General features: G+C 41.4%; 1 protein-coding gene across 2 annotated transcripts in view; it reads left to right on the forward strand.

The window, feature by feature from the left end:
- The window catches only part of PTPN1 (protein tyrosine phosphatase non-receptor type 1), a 74983-nt gene that overhangs the window by 41677 nt on the left and 18628 nt on the right, over positions 1-14678 (forward strand). For both annotated transcript variants that reach the window (XM_525354.9, XM_016938131.4), the window contains 2 exons: positions 9667-9757; positions 13556-13656. In XM_525354.9, the coding sequence (XP_525354.2) occupies positions 9667-9757; positions 13556-13656 (192 nt within the window). The remainder of the gene's footprint in view (positions 1-9666; positions 9758-13555; positions 13657-14678) is intronic.

The raw sequence follows: 14678 nt of genomic DNA on the forward strand, positions 1-14678 counted from the left end.
GGTGTGGACTGGGGGAAGGAGGGATCCGTAAAGAATCTGTTTGTTACCTGTTGATACTATTTCCCATTGGTAAAATTTCTAATTTAGTGTGATCCAGCCCTGAAATGCTGAGGCACACACTGAATGACTCCTGACATCTTTAGTGTTTTTGTTTAGGGGACTCTTCTGGGAATCTGTTTCATGGCAAGTTTATTATTCCCTTTTGGTTTGGCTCATCAGTTTACCCAGCAGTCATCTTAATCGGTTTTAAAGGCTTTTATTTTATTTTGTTTTCTCTGTGGAAATTTTACACATTCAGTAGATTAGAAGTAGTTATTTAATCTTTGGTTAGCATAATAAAAGATCTAGGGACATTTTTTGCTTGCAGTGGAAGGCTAGTTAAATGTGTTCATTAGTCATGAATCTGCTTTTTCTATAGCTGTTGGAAAGGTAGCTCCCCTATGATACAGTTGTAGAATACAGAAATCTCGTTTTGCTGTTACGGTACGGTAGTCTACTTACTTTCTTCCAAACCATTAATGTTATAGTTACCTTTAATTGCGTAGGTCCTGTCACCCCTCAATTTTAAGACTCTAAGCCTGGCATTTTATCTTACAAAATGAAATATAAAGACTTGTACTCAGAGTATGTGTGTGTTTTCCATATACCATTCTAAAGTAGAGAAAGATGAGGGATTCGCCAGAAACTGATTTCTAATAAATTATCCAGAAACTGACCCCTTCTCACCTCTTCTGTTACCGTCACTATGGTTTCAGCCACAGTATCCTTTGCTGCATTGTTACCTTAGTTTCCTGACTGTATCCTTCCTTACACCATTGATCCCTGCAATCCCATCTGCGCGTAGCAGCCAGAAGGGATCCACTTACTGCTGTGATCAGAAATCCTCGGCCAGGTGCAGTGGCTCATGCCTGTAATCTCAGCACTATGGGAGGCTGAGACTGGAGAATTATTTGAGCCCAGGAGTTTGAGACCAGCCTCAAACTGGGTAATATAGTGAGACCTCATCTCTACAAACAGGAAAAAAAAAAATTTTTTTTTTTTTTTTTAACTAGCCAGGTATAGTGCTAATATACCTGTTCTGGGATCCAGCATGCTCTCCCTGACCTGCAGCTTCATCTCCACCACTTTGCCCCTCACTCCCACCACAATAGCTTTCTTCTCTTCCTCAGACATGCCGTGCGTCCTCCTACCTGGAATATTCCCCTCCAAACATTCCCATGGCTCACTCCCTCACCTTCATCAGATCTCTGTTCCAGTGTCACTTTTACTGGAAGGTCTTTTGTGACCATCCTACTTATTATAAAAAAAAATCTGCCCAACCTTCTCCTTTTATTTCCTCTACTTAATTTTTCAATTTAGTACTTATCAGCTGACATATATTTTGTCTCTCTGTCTCTCATAGAAGGTAAATTCTATAAAGGAAGGAATTTTTATGTTTGATTCTTTGCTGTAGCTCCAATATTCAAAACAGTGCCTGACACACAGTAGGCCCTTTATATTTGTTGAATAAATGTTGACACTCTGATATCTAATTTTTGTCTAGTGACTAATACGAAAACTATAGAGTGATAATAAAAGCATTACCTTAGTAGACTGGAAAGGGATGAGCGCTAGGATGAACTTCTGCCTGGCGATCTTGCTGAATTTAGGAGGCAGATTGGGGTTCAAAGGAGACTGAAATGGCTAGGATTTGCAGAGCAGGGTACTAAGGATGAGCAGGCTGTGACAGAAAGAACTCCAGAAATCTGCAAAGGGATCACCTTGAGTCTGGCTGGATACAGTGTACACTTTGTAGGGTGTCTCTTCATGAGCTTGGATAAAGAACAACTGTTGGGGAGTGGATAATTCCCAGCACTCATTCAAGCTTGCATCGGCCAGAACGGAGAGAGACAGACCTCTGTAATACGTAGGATATTTGGTAGAAACATTCAACCGAAAACCATCAGATATGCAAAAAGTAATAATAATAAGTAAACAATGTGATGCATAGCTAGAAGAAAAATCAGACATTAGAAACAAGCCCAGAAATGACAGATGATAAATTAGCAGATAAGGACATTAAAACAGCTATTATAAATAACTTAGCAGATTTAAAGAAAAACAACATAATGAGGATAATGGAAGAAAAACAACCAAATACCATTTCTAAAGAAGAAAAATACAATATCTGAAATGAGAATTTAGCTGGATAGGATTAATAGTTTAGGCACTGCAGAAGAAAAAAACAGCATCTATATGAGAATATACCCAAGGGAAGTACAGAGAGGAAAAAAATGTGGATTGGGGGGTGCCTCAGTGACATATGGAACAATATTAAACAAGTCTGCCCCCAAAATACTTGAAGGAATAAGGTTCAAGTTTTTTCTAGGTTTAATGAAAACTATAAGCCTACAGATTCAAGCATTTCAACAAACCTTCAGCAAAATAAACAAAACCACAGTAGGCCTGGCACACTGTCTCATGCCTGCAATCCCAGCACTTTGGGAGCCTGAGTCAGGAGGATCGCTTGAGATCTGCTTGGGCAACATAGCCAGACCCTGTCTCTACAAAAAATAAAATGAAATAAATTAGCTGGATGTGGAGGTCCACACCTGTAACTCTAGCTAGCCTGGAGGCTAAGAAGGGAGGATTGCCTGAGCCCAGTAGTTCAAGGCTGGAGTGAGCTAGGACTGCATCACTGCACTCCAGCCTAGGCAACAGCAAGACCACATCTCTCTCTCTGTCTCTCTCAAAAGGCAGTGAAATAACGACTTATTTGGGGAAAAAATAAAGGCAGAGAATTTGTTGCCAGCAGACTAGCATAAAAAAAAGGAAGTCCTTGAAACAGAAGAGAAATGATAAAAGATGGAAATTTGGATATATACAAAAGAATGAGGATTGCTAAAAGTGACATATATAGATAAATATGAAATATATTTTTATTTTAAAATTTATTTAAAGCAAAAATAAAAATACATCATATTTATAACATAGAAGTAAAAATGTATGATAATAGCATAAAGGATAAGTGGACAAATGCTGTTGTCATATTTTTGGTAAAATGCACTATTATTTGAAAGTAGACCATCATGAATTCAATGCATATTGTAAACCAAATAGAACACTAAAAAATGAAAATAAAGAGATATGGCTAATGTGCCAATGGTGGAGATAAGATAGATGCAAAAAAAAAAAAAAAAGAAAAACATTCAAAAGAAGACAGAGATAGAGGAAAAAAGGAACAAAGATCAAATGAGTCAAATAGAAAGCAACTAAACTAGCAATATGGCAGATTTAAATCTAGCCATGTCAATAGTTATATTAAATGTAAATGTTCTAAATACCTGAATTAAAGGATGAAGATTGTCAGATTAGATTGAAAAAGCATGACCCAACTACATGCTGTCTGTAAGAAATTAGAAAAAGAACAAATTAAATCCAAAGTAAGAAGAAAGGAAATAGAGTAGAAGTTAGTGAAGTATAAAACAAAGAGCAAAGAAAATCAATTAAATGAAAAGCTGGTTCTTTATAAAGATCAGTAAAATTGATAAATTTCTAGCTAAACTGGCCAAGAAAAAAGAAGACATACAAATTAACAGTATCAGGAAGAAAAACAGAGAATTCAAAGGAGTGTTATGCAAACTTTATGCTAGTAAATGCAATAAGTTAGATGGTATGGAAAAAAATGTGAACAATACAAAGCAGACTGTGGTTGCCTTTGGTGGCAGTAGGGGGGTGGGAGTGGAAGGTTGAATTGACTGGAACCAGAAGCACAAGTGAACTTTTTGGAGTGATGGAAATGTTTTGTATCTTGGTTGCATTGATAGTTAAATGGTTGTAGACATTGCTTAAAACTCACTGAACACTTAAGTGGGTATGTTTTATTATTTGTAAAATATACCTCAAAAGCAGTTTTAAAAATGTATTCAAGTACATACTTAAGATCTTTGCATTTTACTCTGAATATACCTTAATTTTAAAATCTATTTTTTAAAAAGTATTATGTAGATACCTTTTATTTTCCCAATGTCTTTATTAAATGACATCTCCACGTTTTGCTTCTTACCTCTTTTTTTTTTTTTTCTCTGTTTCTCTGTCTCTCAGGCATGCACACACACACACCAAAAAAAGTACATATGCATAATCCTTTTGGCTGAATAAAATCAGTTGCAACTGTTATTGACATTTCGGCCCTTATTTGCTCCGGGTAAATATTCGTTAGCTGAGTGGTTTATCTGTATCAGATATTTCTTACATCTTCATCCAGTCACACCAGCTGGACTGACCAGATTGTTTTTCACTTCAAGGGCAGAATTTGTACTCACTGCTGAATGCTTCCAAATGATAAGTAGAATAACAAATTTAAGACTTAGAGTTTTACTTTTTCAGGTCTTTTTTTTTTTTCTGTGCTGTATAGCGTTTCCCTGAAAGCTTAATCTCATCCGTAAGTGATGCAGTGGACGTGTTAGTATTGGATTAATTTATTTACTCTTAGGTAGGTTTGTAATCTGTCATCATGCTGTTGTTTTTTTGTGTGGGTTTGTTTTTGGTTTTGAGACAGGGTCTCACTCTGCTGCCCAGGCTGGAGAGGCTAGAGTGCAGTGATGTGTTTATGGGTCACTGCAGCTTCAATCTCCTGGGCTCAAGTGATCTTCCTGCCTCAACCCCTTGTGTAGATGGAAGCACAGGTGCACGCCACCACACCCAGCTAATTTTTTAAATGTATTGTAGAGACGAGGCATCATTTTTTTGCCCAAGGCTGATCTTGAACTCCTGGGCTCAAACAATCCTCCCACCTCGGCTCCCAAAGTGCTGGGATTACAGATGTGAACCACCACTCGAGCTCCATCATTCTGTTATTAGTTGCTCTCTAGTATGAGTCAAAAACTCTTACCTGCCCTTTTACAGTTTTATAAATAAGTAAGCAGAATAGCAGAATGTGGACATTTTTTAAATCCAAATTGAATATGCACATGACTCAAGGAGTCAAATAGTACCGTAATCGGTTTATGATAAAATCCAGTGGTTTGGCTGGGTGTGGTGGCTCACACTTGTAATCCCAGCACCTTGGGAGGCTGAGGCAGGTGGATCACCTGAAGTCAGGAGTTTGAGACCAGTCTGACCTACATGGTGAAACTACTAAAATACAAAATTAGCTGGGCATGGTGGTGCATGCCTGTAATCCCAGCTACTTGGGAGGCTGAGGCAGGAGAATCGCTTGAACCCGGGAGGCAGAGGTTGCAGTGAGCCGAGATCGCGTTATTTCAGAACAATTTTCCACAAGATCAGTGAGTGCTGTCCAATAGACTATAATACAACCCACATACATGACTTTACATTTTCTTGTAGCCATAGTAGAAAAGGTCAAAAGAAGCAGATGAAATTAATAGCCTGGGCAACAAGAGCAAAACCCCATCTTTTAAAAAATAAAATAAAATATGGTGGTTTGCTGTCCTCACCTCAGACCATTTCTCGGGTCTTTCTCATCGACCACCACTCCCAATCTTTGTTCTGCTGATTGATTACAGCTTGTATATATCTCCATATTTCTAAGCAAAATGTTTATCTTTTTTAAATTTATAAATTCTTTTTATTATTTTTCAGAGACAGGGTCTTAACTCTGTCGCCCAGGCTGGAGTACAGTGGCACCATCGTAGCTCACTGTAGCCTCGAACTCCTGGGCTCAAGCAGTCTTCCTGCCTCAGCCTCTCAGGTAGCTGAGACTACGCTACAGGCACATACCACCATGCCCAGCTCAAAATGTTTATCTTTTGATACATTATTCGAGACCATTATTAAGGTGGATGATTTAGTTTTCTTAAACAGCCATCCCCTTTCTTTTCCTCCCCTCTGCTTCACCGCCCCCATTTTCCCAATGTTTTACCTTTTGGTTAAATCAGTACTCATTGTTTACATTATTTGCCTCTGCACATAGTCACAGATAGTATTGTACTGTACTATGCTTCTTTTTTAAACATTATTTCTGTTGTTAATAATTGACTTTAATTTTTTTCCTATTTTGTTTTTTAAAGAGATGGGGTCTTACTATATTGCCCAGTCTAGAGTTCAGTGGCTCTTCGCGGGCGTGATCCCACTGCTGATCAGTACAGGAATTTCCACCTGCTCCATTTCCAACCTGGACCAGTTCACCCCTTCTTAGGCAACCTGGTGGTCCCCCATTCCCGGGAGGTCAGCATATTGATGCCACACTTAGTGCGGACACCCGATCGGCATAACGCATGCAGCCCAGGACTCCTGGGCTCAAGCAGTCCTCCCACCTAAGCCTCCTGCGTAGCTGAGACTACAGACACTTGCCACCACACCAGGTTAATTTTTGTGTTTTTTGTAGAGGTGGGGTTTTGCCATGTTGTCCAGACTCATCTCAAACTTCTCAGCTCAAGTGAGCCTCCTGCCTCAGCTTCCCAAGTAGCTGGGATTATAGACGCATGCCACCACACCCCATGATAATTGCCTTTTTTTAAATTTGCATAATTTTCTTTGTAGCTTTTGCTAATGTTCCCATATCTTCTTATAGCCTTACAGAATGATTTTCCACAAGATCAGTGAGTGCTGTCCAGTAGACATATAATACAACCCACATACATGATTTTACCTTTTTTTGTAGCCATAGTAAAAAAGGTCAAAAGAAGCAGATGAAATTAATAGTATCTTTTACTTAACCCAGTTCATTCAAAATGTTATTTCAATAAATGGTCAATATTTAAAATACTTGCGATATTTTGCTTTTATTTATTTCTTTTGTTACTAAGTCTTCAAAATCCAATGTGTATTTTACACTTACAGAACATCTCTTTTTAGACTGGCCACATGTAGCTCAGGGTTACTGTATTGGACAGAATGGTTTCAGTTTCAAGTTTTTCCTTGGAGACATCCTACTTGAAATTTCCATTCTCCATGTATCTGGGTGGTTGGTCTATAGACTTGCCACTCACAGCTGTCATCTTGAGACTTTCTTTGCTTTTCTTCTCTATTGGATATTCAGTTTCCTGGATTTCAGGTCTTCTCATTTTCCTCTAGTAGTTTTGTTAGGTCATGGTTGGTATGGCATGGTTGGGATAGCGTGTTCACACAGCTGTCTCGTGAGTCATACTCCTCCAATCCAGCCTGCTCGCTTCCCGTGTCTGTCATGTAGTTGTCACCCTGCTATCTCTCCCTCCAGTTTTTGCAGAAATTTCCTTTGTCTTCACTCTTGGTCTTCCTCTCCCATCCCCCATGTATCCTATATCTTTCTCTTTCTTGGTTTATTTCATCACTCAGGTGGAAAAGATGCTCCAGTGGATTACTGGGAAAAGGGGGAGCATGGATGATAAAGGTATTGAGATCTTACACGTCAGGGAATTTTTTTTTTTTTGAGACGGAGTTTTGCTCTTGTCCAGGTTGGAGTGCAGTGGCGCCAACTCGGCTCACTGCAACCTCCACCTCCTGGGTTCAAGTGATTCTCCTGCCTCAGCCTCCTGAGTAGCTGGGATTACAGGTGCCCGCCACCACGCCCAGCTAATTTTTTGTATTTTTAATAGAGACGAGGTTTCACTGTGTTGGCCAGGCTGGTCTTGAACTCCTACTTCAGGCGATCCACCCACCTCGGAATGTTTTTATTGTCCCTTCTCATTTCATGACTGCTGGGCTAGGTATAGAATTCCAGAATCATTGTTCTTAGAATCTCGAAGGCATTGCTTCATTGCTGGCCAGCTTTCAGTGTTCTTGCAAAGTCTGAAGCTGTGCTAATCACCTCATCCTTTGAAAGTGAACTGTTTTTTCTTCCCAGAAACTTACAGAACATTCTCTTTGTCCGCAGAATTCTGGGATTGCAATTACTGTGCCTTAGAATGGGTCTGTTTTTATCATTATGAAGAGTACTGGATGGGTCGGGGAGGTTTTCTTGAATTACTTCTTGATGTTTTCTTTCCTTGTATTTTTTTGTTTGCTAATTTTCTATTTTTTTTCTTGGTTTACTTTCTTGGGCAGGGGGATTTCTTCTACTTATATTTGATTCTTCAGTTGAGCTTGTCATTTTTGCTATCTTGTTTTTAAGTTTCGAGAGACATCTTTGTTTTATATAACATTCTGTTCTTAATACATAGATGCAAGATCTTTTCTTTCTGAGTATATTAATATGTATTTGAAATCTTTCTATTCTCTGCAGTTTGTTTCCCCCAAGGGTTTTTTTTTTTTTCTGGTTTTTGTTTTTTGTTTTTATGTTAGAGACTTTCCTGTTATATCTGGTCATCAGTGGTATCTGCTTGTGGTGGAGAGTAGGGGCTTATTGGAGTATGAGAACCTTGAGCAGGTGTAAGGAGCCTGTCAACACTGCGCTGGCCTCAGGGCCTCTAGGGAGGCTGCCAGTTGTGCATTCTGAGGATACCTTTTGGTTGTGCCTTTTGTCTGGTCAGATTATCTAGAGATGCTCTGCCTCCTACCTGGAGGAGAAGGGTCTAGCTGCCAGCAGTGTGAGTGTCTCTTGGGGAAAAGGACTCGAGTTCCTGGTGTTTGGCTTGTGTATGGCCGCTTACCCCATTTTTGGTGGAGCGCTCACATCTTCCACTGTGCCAACAGTCTTGCTGCAGTTCATAGACCTTCTGGTTTACATTTTTCCAGAAAGTATGTCTTTAGATTTCTGCAGAAGTCTGAGGAGCATGGAAGGAGCTTGGGGAATGAGATGGCAATCCAGGTCTTCCCAGATGGCTCTACCTTTATCCCCTGCAGGGAATCCCACTCCTCCTTCCTGACTGGGAGCACAGCCAGAGCCTTGGGAGGAATCTGGAGTGGAAATCTCGGGCGGTCTGGCTTTCTTACTGTTCACTTGTAATTTTGCTTTCTCACAACTGCCAACCACTAATCAGCCTGATTTCCAGCTTCCAGAATTCTATTGCTGTTGTCTGCTCTCCTATTCCCACCGTAGGGGACCGGGCTGTCTTTTTTTTTTTTTTAATTTTGGTAAAATATACAAAACATAAATTGTTCCATTTTAGCCATTTTTAGGTACACAGTTCAGTGGCAGTAAGTACATTCACGTTGTGTGTATTTGTTTTTTTAGTAATAAACAATATAAAATTATTTTTTTAAGTAATAAAACACAAATAAAAGATTGTTTAATGTGATTATCGTGGAATTTTAGGTGTGATCAGGAGCCATGGTGTAGTCTTCTGTTGAAACAGGGGTGATAGGATTTGTTTACCACCTCCTAGGAAAGCAGTTGGATAGTTTGTTGGCATAAAAGTACATTTTATCTATTTTTAATAATCGTAGCTTTATAGAAATTGCAGTTGGAACTCCCAGGCCTGGCATTCAAGGCTCTCTGAGATCTGGGCTACCCACCCATGTCCTCCAGCCATCTGTCGCACCTCCTACTGCCCACTCACTGTTCCTGGCATGAGATGTGATCTCCAGCCCCCATGCCTTTGCTGTGCAGGGTGTTCCAGAGTGAATTGTCCCTCCTGTCTGTCTCTCTGCGCTCTTCCTCGTCTTTCCATCTTCCTGCCCTACATCACTGCCTCCCACCCAAGGCCTGTGCTCATTCCTCCTCGGTTTTCCCCCATGGCCTGGTACATACCTCTGAATTATCACCTTGCATTTCCCATATTGCCCGGCTCTCTTTGATGTCTGTTTCTTTGCTGGGTCTTCCTCAGTGTCTGACGGTCAGTTAAATGTCTTTATTCTTTTTTGTAGGATATCCGACATGAAGCCAGTGACTTCCCATGTAGAGTGGCCAAGCTTCCTAAGAACAAAAACCGAAATAGGTACAGAGACGTCAGTCCCTGTAAGTATCCACGTGGCCGGTACCAGTCTTGCTCTTCCTTTGCTGCAGGCCCTTTTAATCAAGACTCCTTTCGCCTCAGAGTTTAGTATCATAATAAATCAATGTAGCAGAGGTTTATGACTCGATTGTTTCCTATAGTAAAGGCATTAGAGACTTATAGTAATAGCTCATTTTTCCACCATTATAGAAGGGCTCAGGTTTCAGTTTCTGGAAAATTCAGTGAAGTTCAAAGCACTTTTCTTAAGCTTTGACTGTTTTTGTGATGAATCATTTTCCTACCAGCTGAAGCAGAGTATAGCAGGCATAATAAAACCTTTTCTGGATGACTCAGCAGCAGCGTCATTAGGGCATGAGCACTGTGTTCCGCTGTAAGGAAGCCCTGCACAGGCATTCGGGGTGGGCACTGTCGTCCCCTGCGCTGAATATGCAAGGCAGCTCTGTCTGGAGTCCCCACCGCCTCCACCCCCGCCAACCTCATCATTTTTCTCCCTCTTTCCTGCTGTTAGTTCTTCCTAGGATTGTCAGTGTGCCTGCTGGCCTGTGGCAGCCCTGTCCGCCTTCTGAGTGATTGGCTGTCAGTCTGCCGGTAGCTGAAAAGTAAATAACTTAACATGTTAGAATTTGCATAAAGTAAGGAAAACTGGAGTTGAGTACAGGACTTGAACTGCGCCATCTCCTCTAGGCCACAGAGGCCTTTTTGACCCCCTTCCAGGTCTTTAGACATTGTCAGGCAGTGAGGGGTCGTAGCTGCCAGTGTCTCCATGGTAGCATGCTCTGCCAGGGATGCAGAAGATTCTCCAGTCAGTCCTCCAGTGGGCACTTCCTGCAGGTCCTGTGCCCATGGCTGGGAGTGGTGGCTGTCATTGTTCTCTGCCAGAAGGGTTAGCAGTGCATCCTGACCTGACTTATGTGGCGCCCAGATTCCTGGAAGGGGTCTAAAAATGGACCTAGACTTGGTGTAGAACGTGGGCCTCTTGGCCTGCCACCATGGTTCCCTGCCTGGTTTTGTGTGTCAGCTCTGCCACTTAAGAACTGAGTGGCTTTGGGCAAGTTGTTCTCTCTCATAGGAGTGTGTGAAGATGAAGCAACATAAGCTGCTTAGCCCAGCGCCCAGTACCTCACGCAGACATAAGTGCCCAGTAAATGTTGTCTGTGGTGGGGATGGTTGTCACCAACATCTGAAGTGCACTTCTAGGTCATCAGGTGACATGATTGGCGCCAACACATGGTACTCTTGATTTAGCACATCTCAGCTGAGGCACCTCATTGATATTTGTTTAAAAACAAAAACAAAAAACCTTGGTGATTCTGCTGTGAAGTCCTGGCCAGAAACCTCCAGACCGCTGATCAACACGCAACAGAACCATCACCGTTCACCTCTTTGACATGGTGCCAGGATACCCTGGATCTCTAGCTTTTGCTATAGTTGCTCTAATTAGGGAATAATCTTGTCTTTAATATTCCTTTGCTACATTTTTTAACATTTCTTATTTAAATGGTTTTATGAATCAGTTTTACAGAGAAAAAAAACCAGTATTTAAAATATTCTTCCAGGGGCTGGTCCAAGTACAGTAGTGTTTACAACTATGTGATCACAACCAGTTACAGATTTCTTTGTTCCTTCTCCATCCCCACTGCTTTACTTGACTAGCCAAAAAAAAAAAAATTATTCCAGGGAAACAATTCTCCAACTTTTTCACTCCCAATCTCACTCCTCTTATCTTCCTCCCGTACTCCTATCCTCCTCCCCTACTCCTATCCTCCAGTAGAAACAGTCATTTGCTGTGAAGGTTATGGGGGAGAATGAGTCAAGGTAGAAGGTCACCTGCTGCCCAGCTCACAGTGCTGCTGGCGATGACAGCAGTCCACAGTTACAGGCACTTGCTGAACAAGGGGCTCTGTATACACCTCAGCTCATTGACTCTTCCCACAACCCTCTTGTCACCTACCATTTAGCAGATGAAAAAACCAAGGCTCTGAGGTGAGTTGTTTGCCCAGAGTCACCCAGTGCTCTTTGAACCCACTCACATAACCAACCAATACCATTACATAATTTTTTTTTTTTTTTTTTGAGACGGAGTCTCGCTCTGTCGCCCAGGCTGGAGTGCAGTGGCGCGATCTCGGCTCACTGCAAGCTCCGCCTCCCGGGTTCACGCCATTCTCCTGCCTCAGCCTCCCGAGTAGCTGGGACTACAGGCGCCCGCTACCACGCCCGGCTAATTTTTTGTATTTTTAGTAGAGACGGGGTTTCACCGTGTTAGCCAGGATGGTCTCGATCTCCTGACCTCGTGATCCACCCGCCTCGGCCTCCCAAAGTGCTGGGATTACAGGCGTGAGCCACCGCGCCCGGCCACCATTACATAATTTTTGAGGTCTTTTATCTCTATGATCCACTTAAAAATTATCCAAGTATCTTTATTTGTACTAAGCCTCCATAATGAGAAACAGTGTTCCAGATGGTGGCTAGTTTTCAAAGACATCTCTCTTTGGAATTCTTCTTTAGAACAAAAAGTCCCAGACCACTTATCCCCATTCATATCCCCTTTGGACCTAGGGAGAAGGTACTATTTATAGGTGATCACCTGAGTTTATTGTCCCTTGTGCTGTGCCAGAAATAAAGGTCCCCACCTGCTCTTATTAGCTCTACTAACAGGATAAGGAAAGTGGCCCTCAGAGAGCTACTGCTTTTGTGACAAACAAATGATACAAGAAAAAAAAAGTGGCTTTTTAATTTTAGTGACCTGGGGCAGGACTTCCAAATGAAAGTTTATTTCTAAAAACTAAAAGGTAAATTTAATATACTTTCAGTGTTTGGGCTTAAATTATCTTTCAAATGTCTTTGTGATATGCTCTGAATTTTAAAAATTTAGAATCATTGAAGTTCATTATACTTGAACTTTAAAGAAAAAACAAAAACCTCGTATAAAGGTCAAGGTATGACTTCATGCTGCTGTGTACTTAGGTCATTTAATCTTCAAACCACTGGATAGAGGTTAGGTTGAAGTTCGATCTTAAATCCTACCTACTGTAGCTCATTGTACCAGCAACAGCTGTAGGGACTAGGTGGAATTCATGGTGGGTTTTGTTCCCTTTTAAAGATTGAAGCCACCATATTTTCTGCCCTCTAAAAGTTTATGTCAGCCAGGCATGGGTGGCTCACACTTGTAATCCCAGCACTTTGGGGAGGCTGAGGTGGGTGGATCACTTGAGGCCAGGAGTTTGAGACCAGCCTGGCCAACATGGTGAAACCCCATCTCTACTAAAAATAGAAAAATTAGGCGAGCATGGTGGCCTGCGCCTGTAATCCCAGCTACTCGGGAGGCTGAGGCAGGAGAAACATTTGAATCCGGGAGATGGAGGCTGCAGTGAGCTGAGAACATGCCACTGCACTCCAGCCTGGGTGACAGAGTGAGACTCTTGACTCAAAAAAAAAAGTTATGCATCAAAGAACAGATCCTTTGATGCCCTCCTCTGCCCTGAAAGGTTTTTGGGGGAGAGTAATAAGTATCACAACAAGATATGACCTGAGAACAGATTTCCCAGATAGGACATGATCCATGTTTTAATATGGCTTACTGCTGTTGCTTCATAGTGTGAAGCTTCAGACACTTCTGAAAACCCTTTCAGAAAATCCCAGTCGCCCCATACTGATGACTAATCTCAACTAAAACAGGGCTTCAGCCAGTGTGAATGCCACTAATGCCACCAACTCACCTTTGCTTTTCTGTAGGGTGTGCACCTGTATGTACACATTCAGCTTTTCCGGGATTAACCTCTGAGTTCTGGTTTGTCTTTCAGTTGACCATAGTCGGATTAAACTACATCAAGAAGATAACGACTATATCAACGCTAGTTTGATAAAAATGGAAGAAGCCCAAAGGAGTTACATTCTTACCCAGGTAAGCAGATTGTCTGAATTTTCTTTTTAATGTCAATTTAAGAGTTTGAGAGTGCTGTTATCCACACCTCAAATAAAATCTGCCACATCCTTTAGAAGGTCAGGATTTCAGCAAACCAAAAAGCAGCAAGGAAGGGGGAAAAATCATCCTTCAAAGGTTCAGTTTGGTTATAAGGAACGCTAATCTTTTCTGGGAAGCATAAGATGACATTGCTGGAAATGAGAGCTTATAGAAAACAACATTAAAATGCCAGAGTTGCCTGTGTGGTCTGTTGGCAGAGACAGCAGAGCCATGGCTGGAGGAGGGTCTGTACCTGTGTTGCTTCCAGAAGTATTTGTCGTAGAGCACTTGTGATGGCAAATCTAAGAACGTTAGCAGTAGACCAGGAATCTCTGTACAGAGCCATTCAGAGTAGCTCAGCATGGTTCTCATTCTTTGGCCAGAAGAAAGGCATCATTAGATCATGTGAACAAGCATGAAAAATGACTTAAAATTTCTGTTGGCTTTTGGCATCTTTATGGAAACAAAATCCTGAAAGTGGTTTAATAATTGAGCCTCTTGTAAAACACTCAGTGGCATGTGACCAAAAGGGTATCTGGGAAAGAGGATAAAAAGAGTTTCTTTTTAATTAATCTTCTCAAGTCTTAACTTGTTACCTGTAAGTTGGTCTAAAAAGACTGGGTTTCTTATTTTGTTTTTCATCATCATTTTTGTTTTCTCATTCCATGTCAGCTTTCAGTCTTATATGGCTTTAGGCCACAGGGCGATTTTGAACATTGTAATTTTGCTTAATAATTAGGAAATTAAAATTCTGGGGAAGACAGAATGCTCTATGAAGAAAGGCTGCTTTGAGCAAGGAGCTAGGTCAGGGCGCGTTCAACTGAGGCCTTTCTTCACTGCCTTTTTGTCTTGTCCCAGTTCCTCCCCATTGATGACTAAAATCAGCCCAGATGCTTCTCGTCATCTGGGATGCAGAGCATCAGCCCAGCTGTGTTCAGTCCTATGGGGCCATTGAGTAAGTT

The sequence above is a fragment of the Pan troglodytes genome, chromosome 21, assembly GCF_028858775.2.
Source record: "Pan troglodytes isolate AG18354 chromosome 21, NHGRI_mPanTro3-v2.0_pri, whole genome shotgun sequence".
Taxonomy (NCBI): domain Eukaryota; kingdom Metazoa; phylum Chordata; class Mammalia; order Primates; family Hominidae; genus Pan; species Pan troglodytes.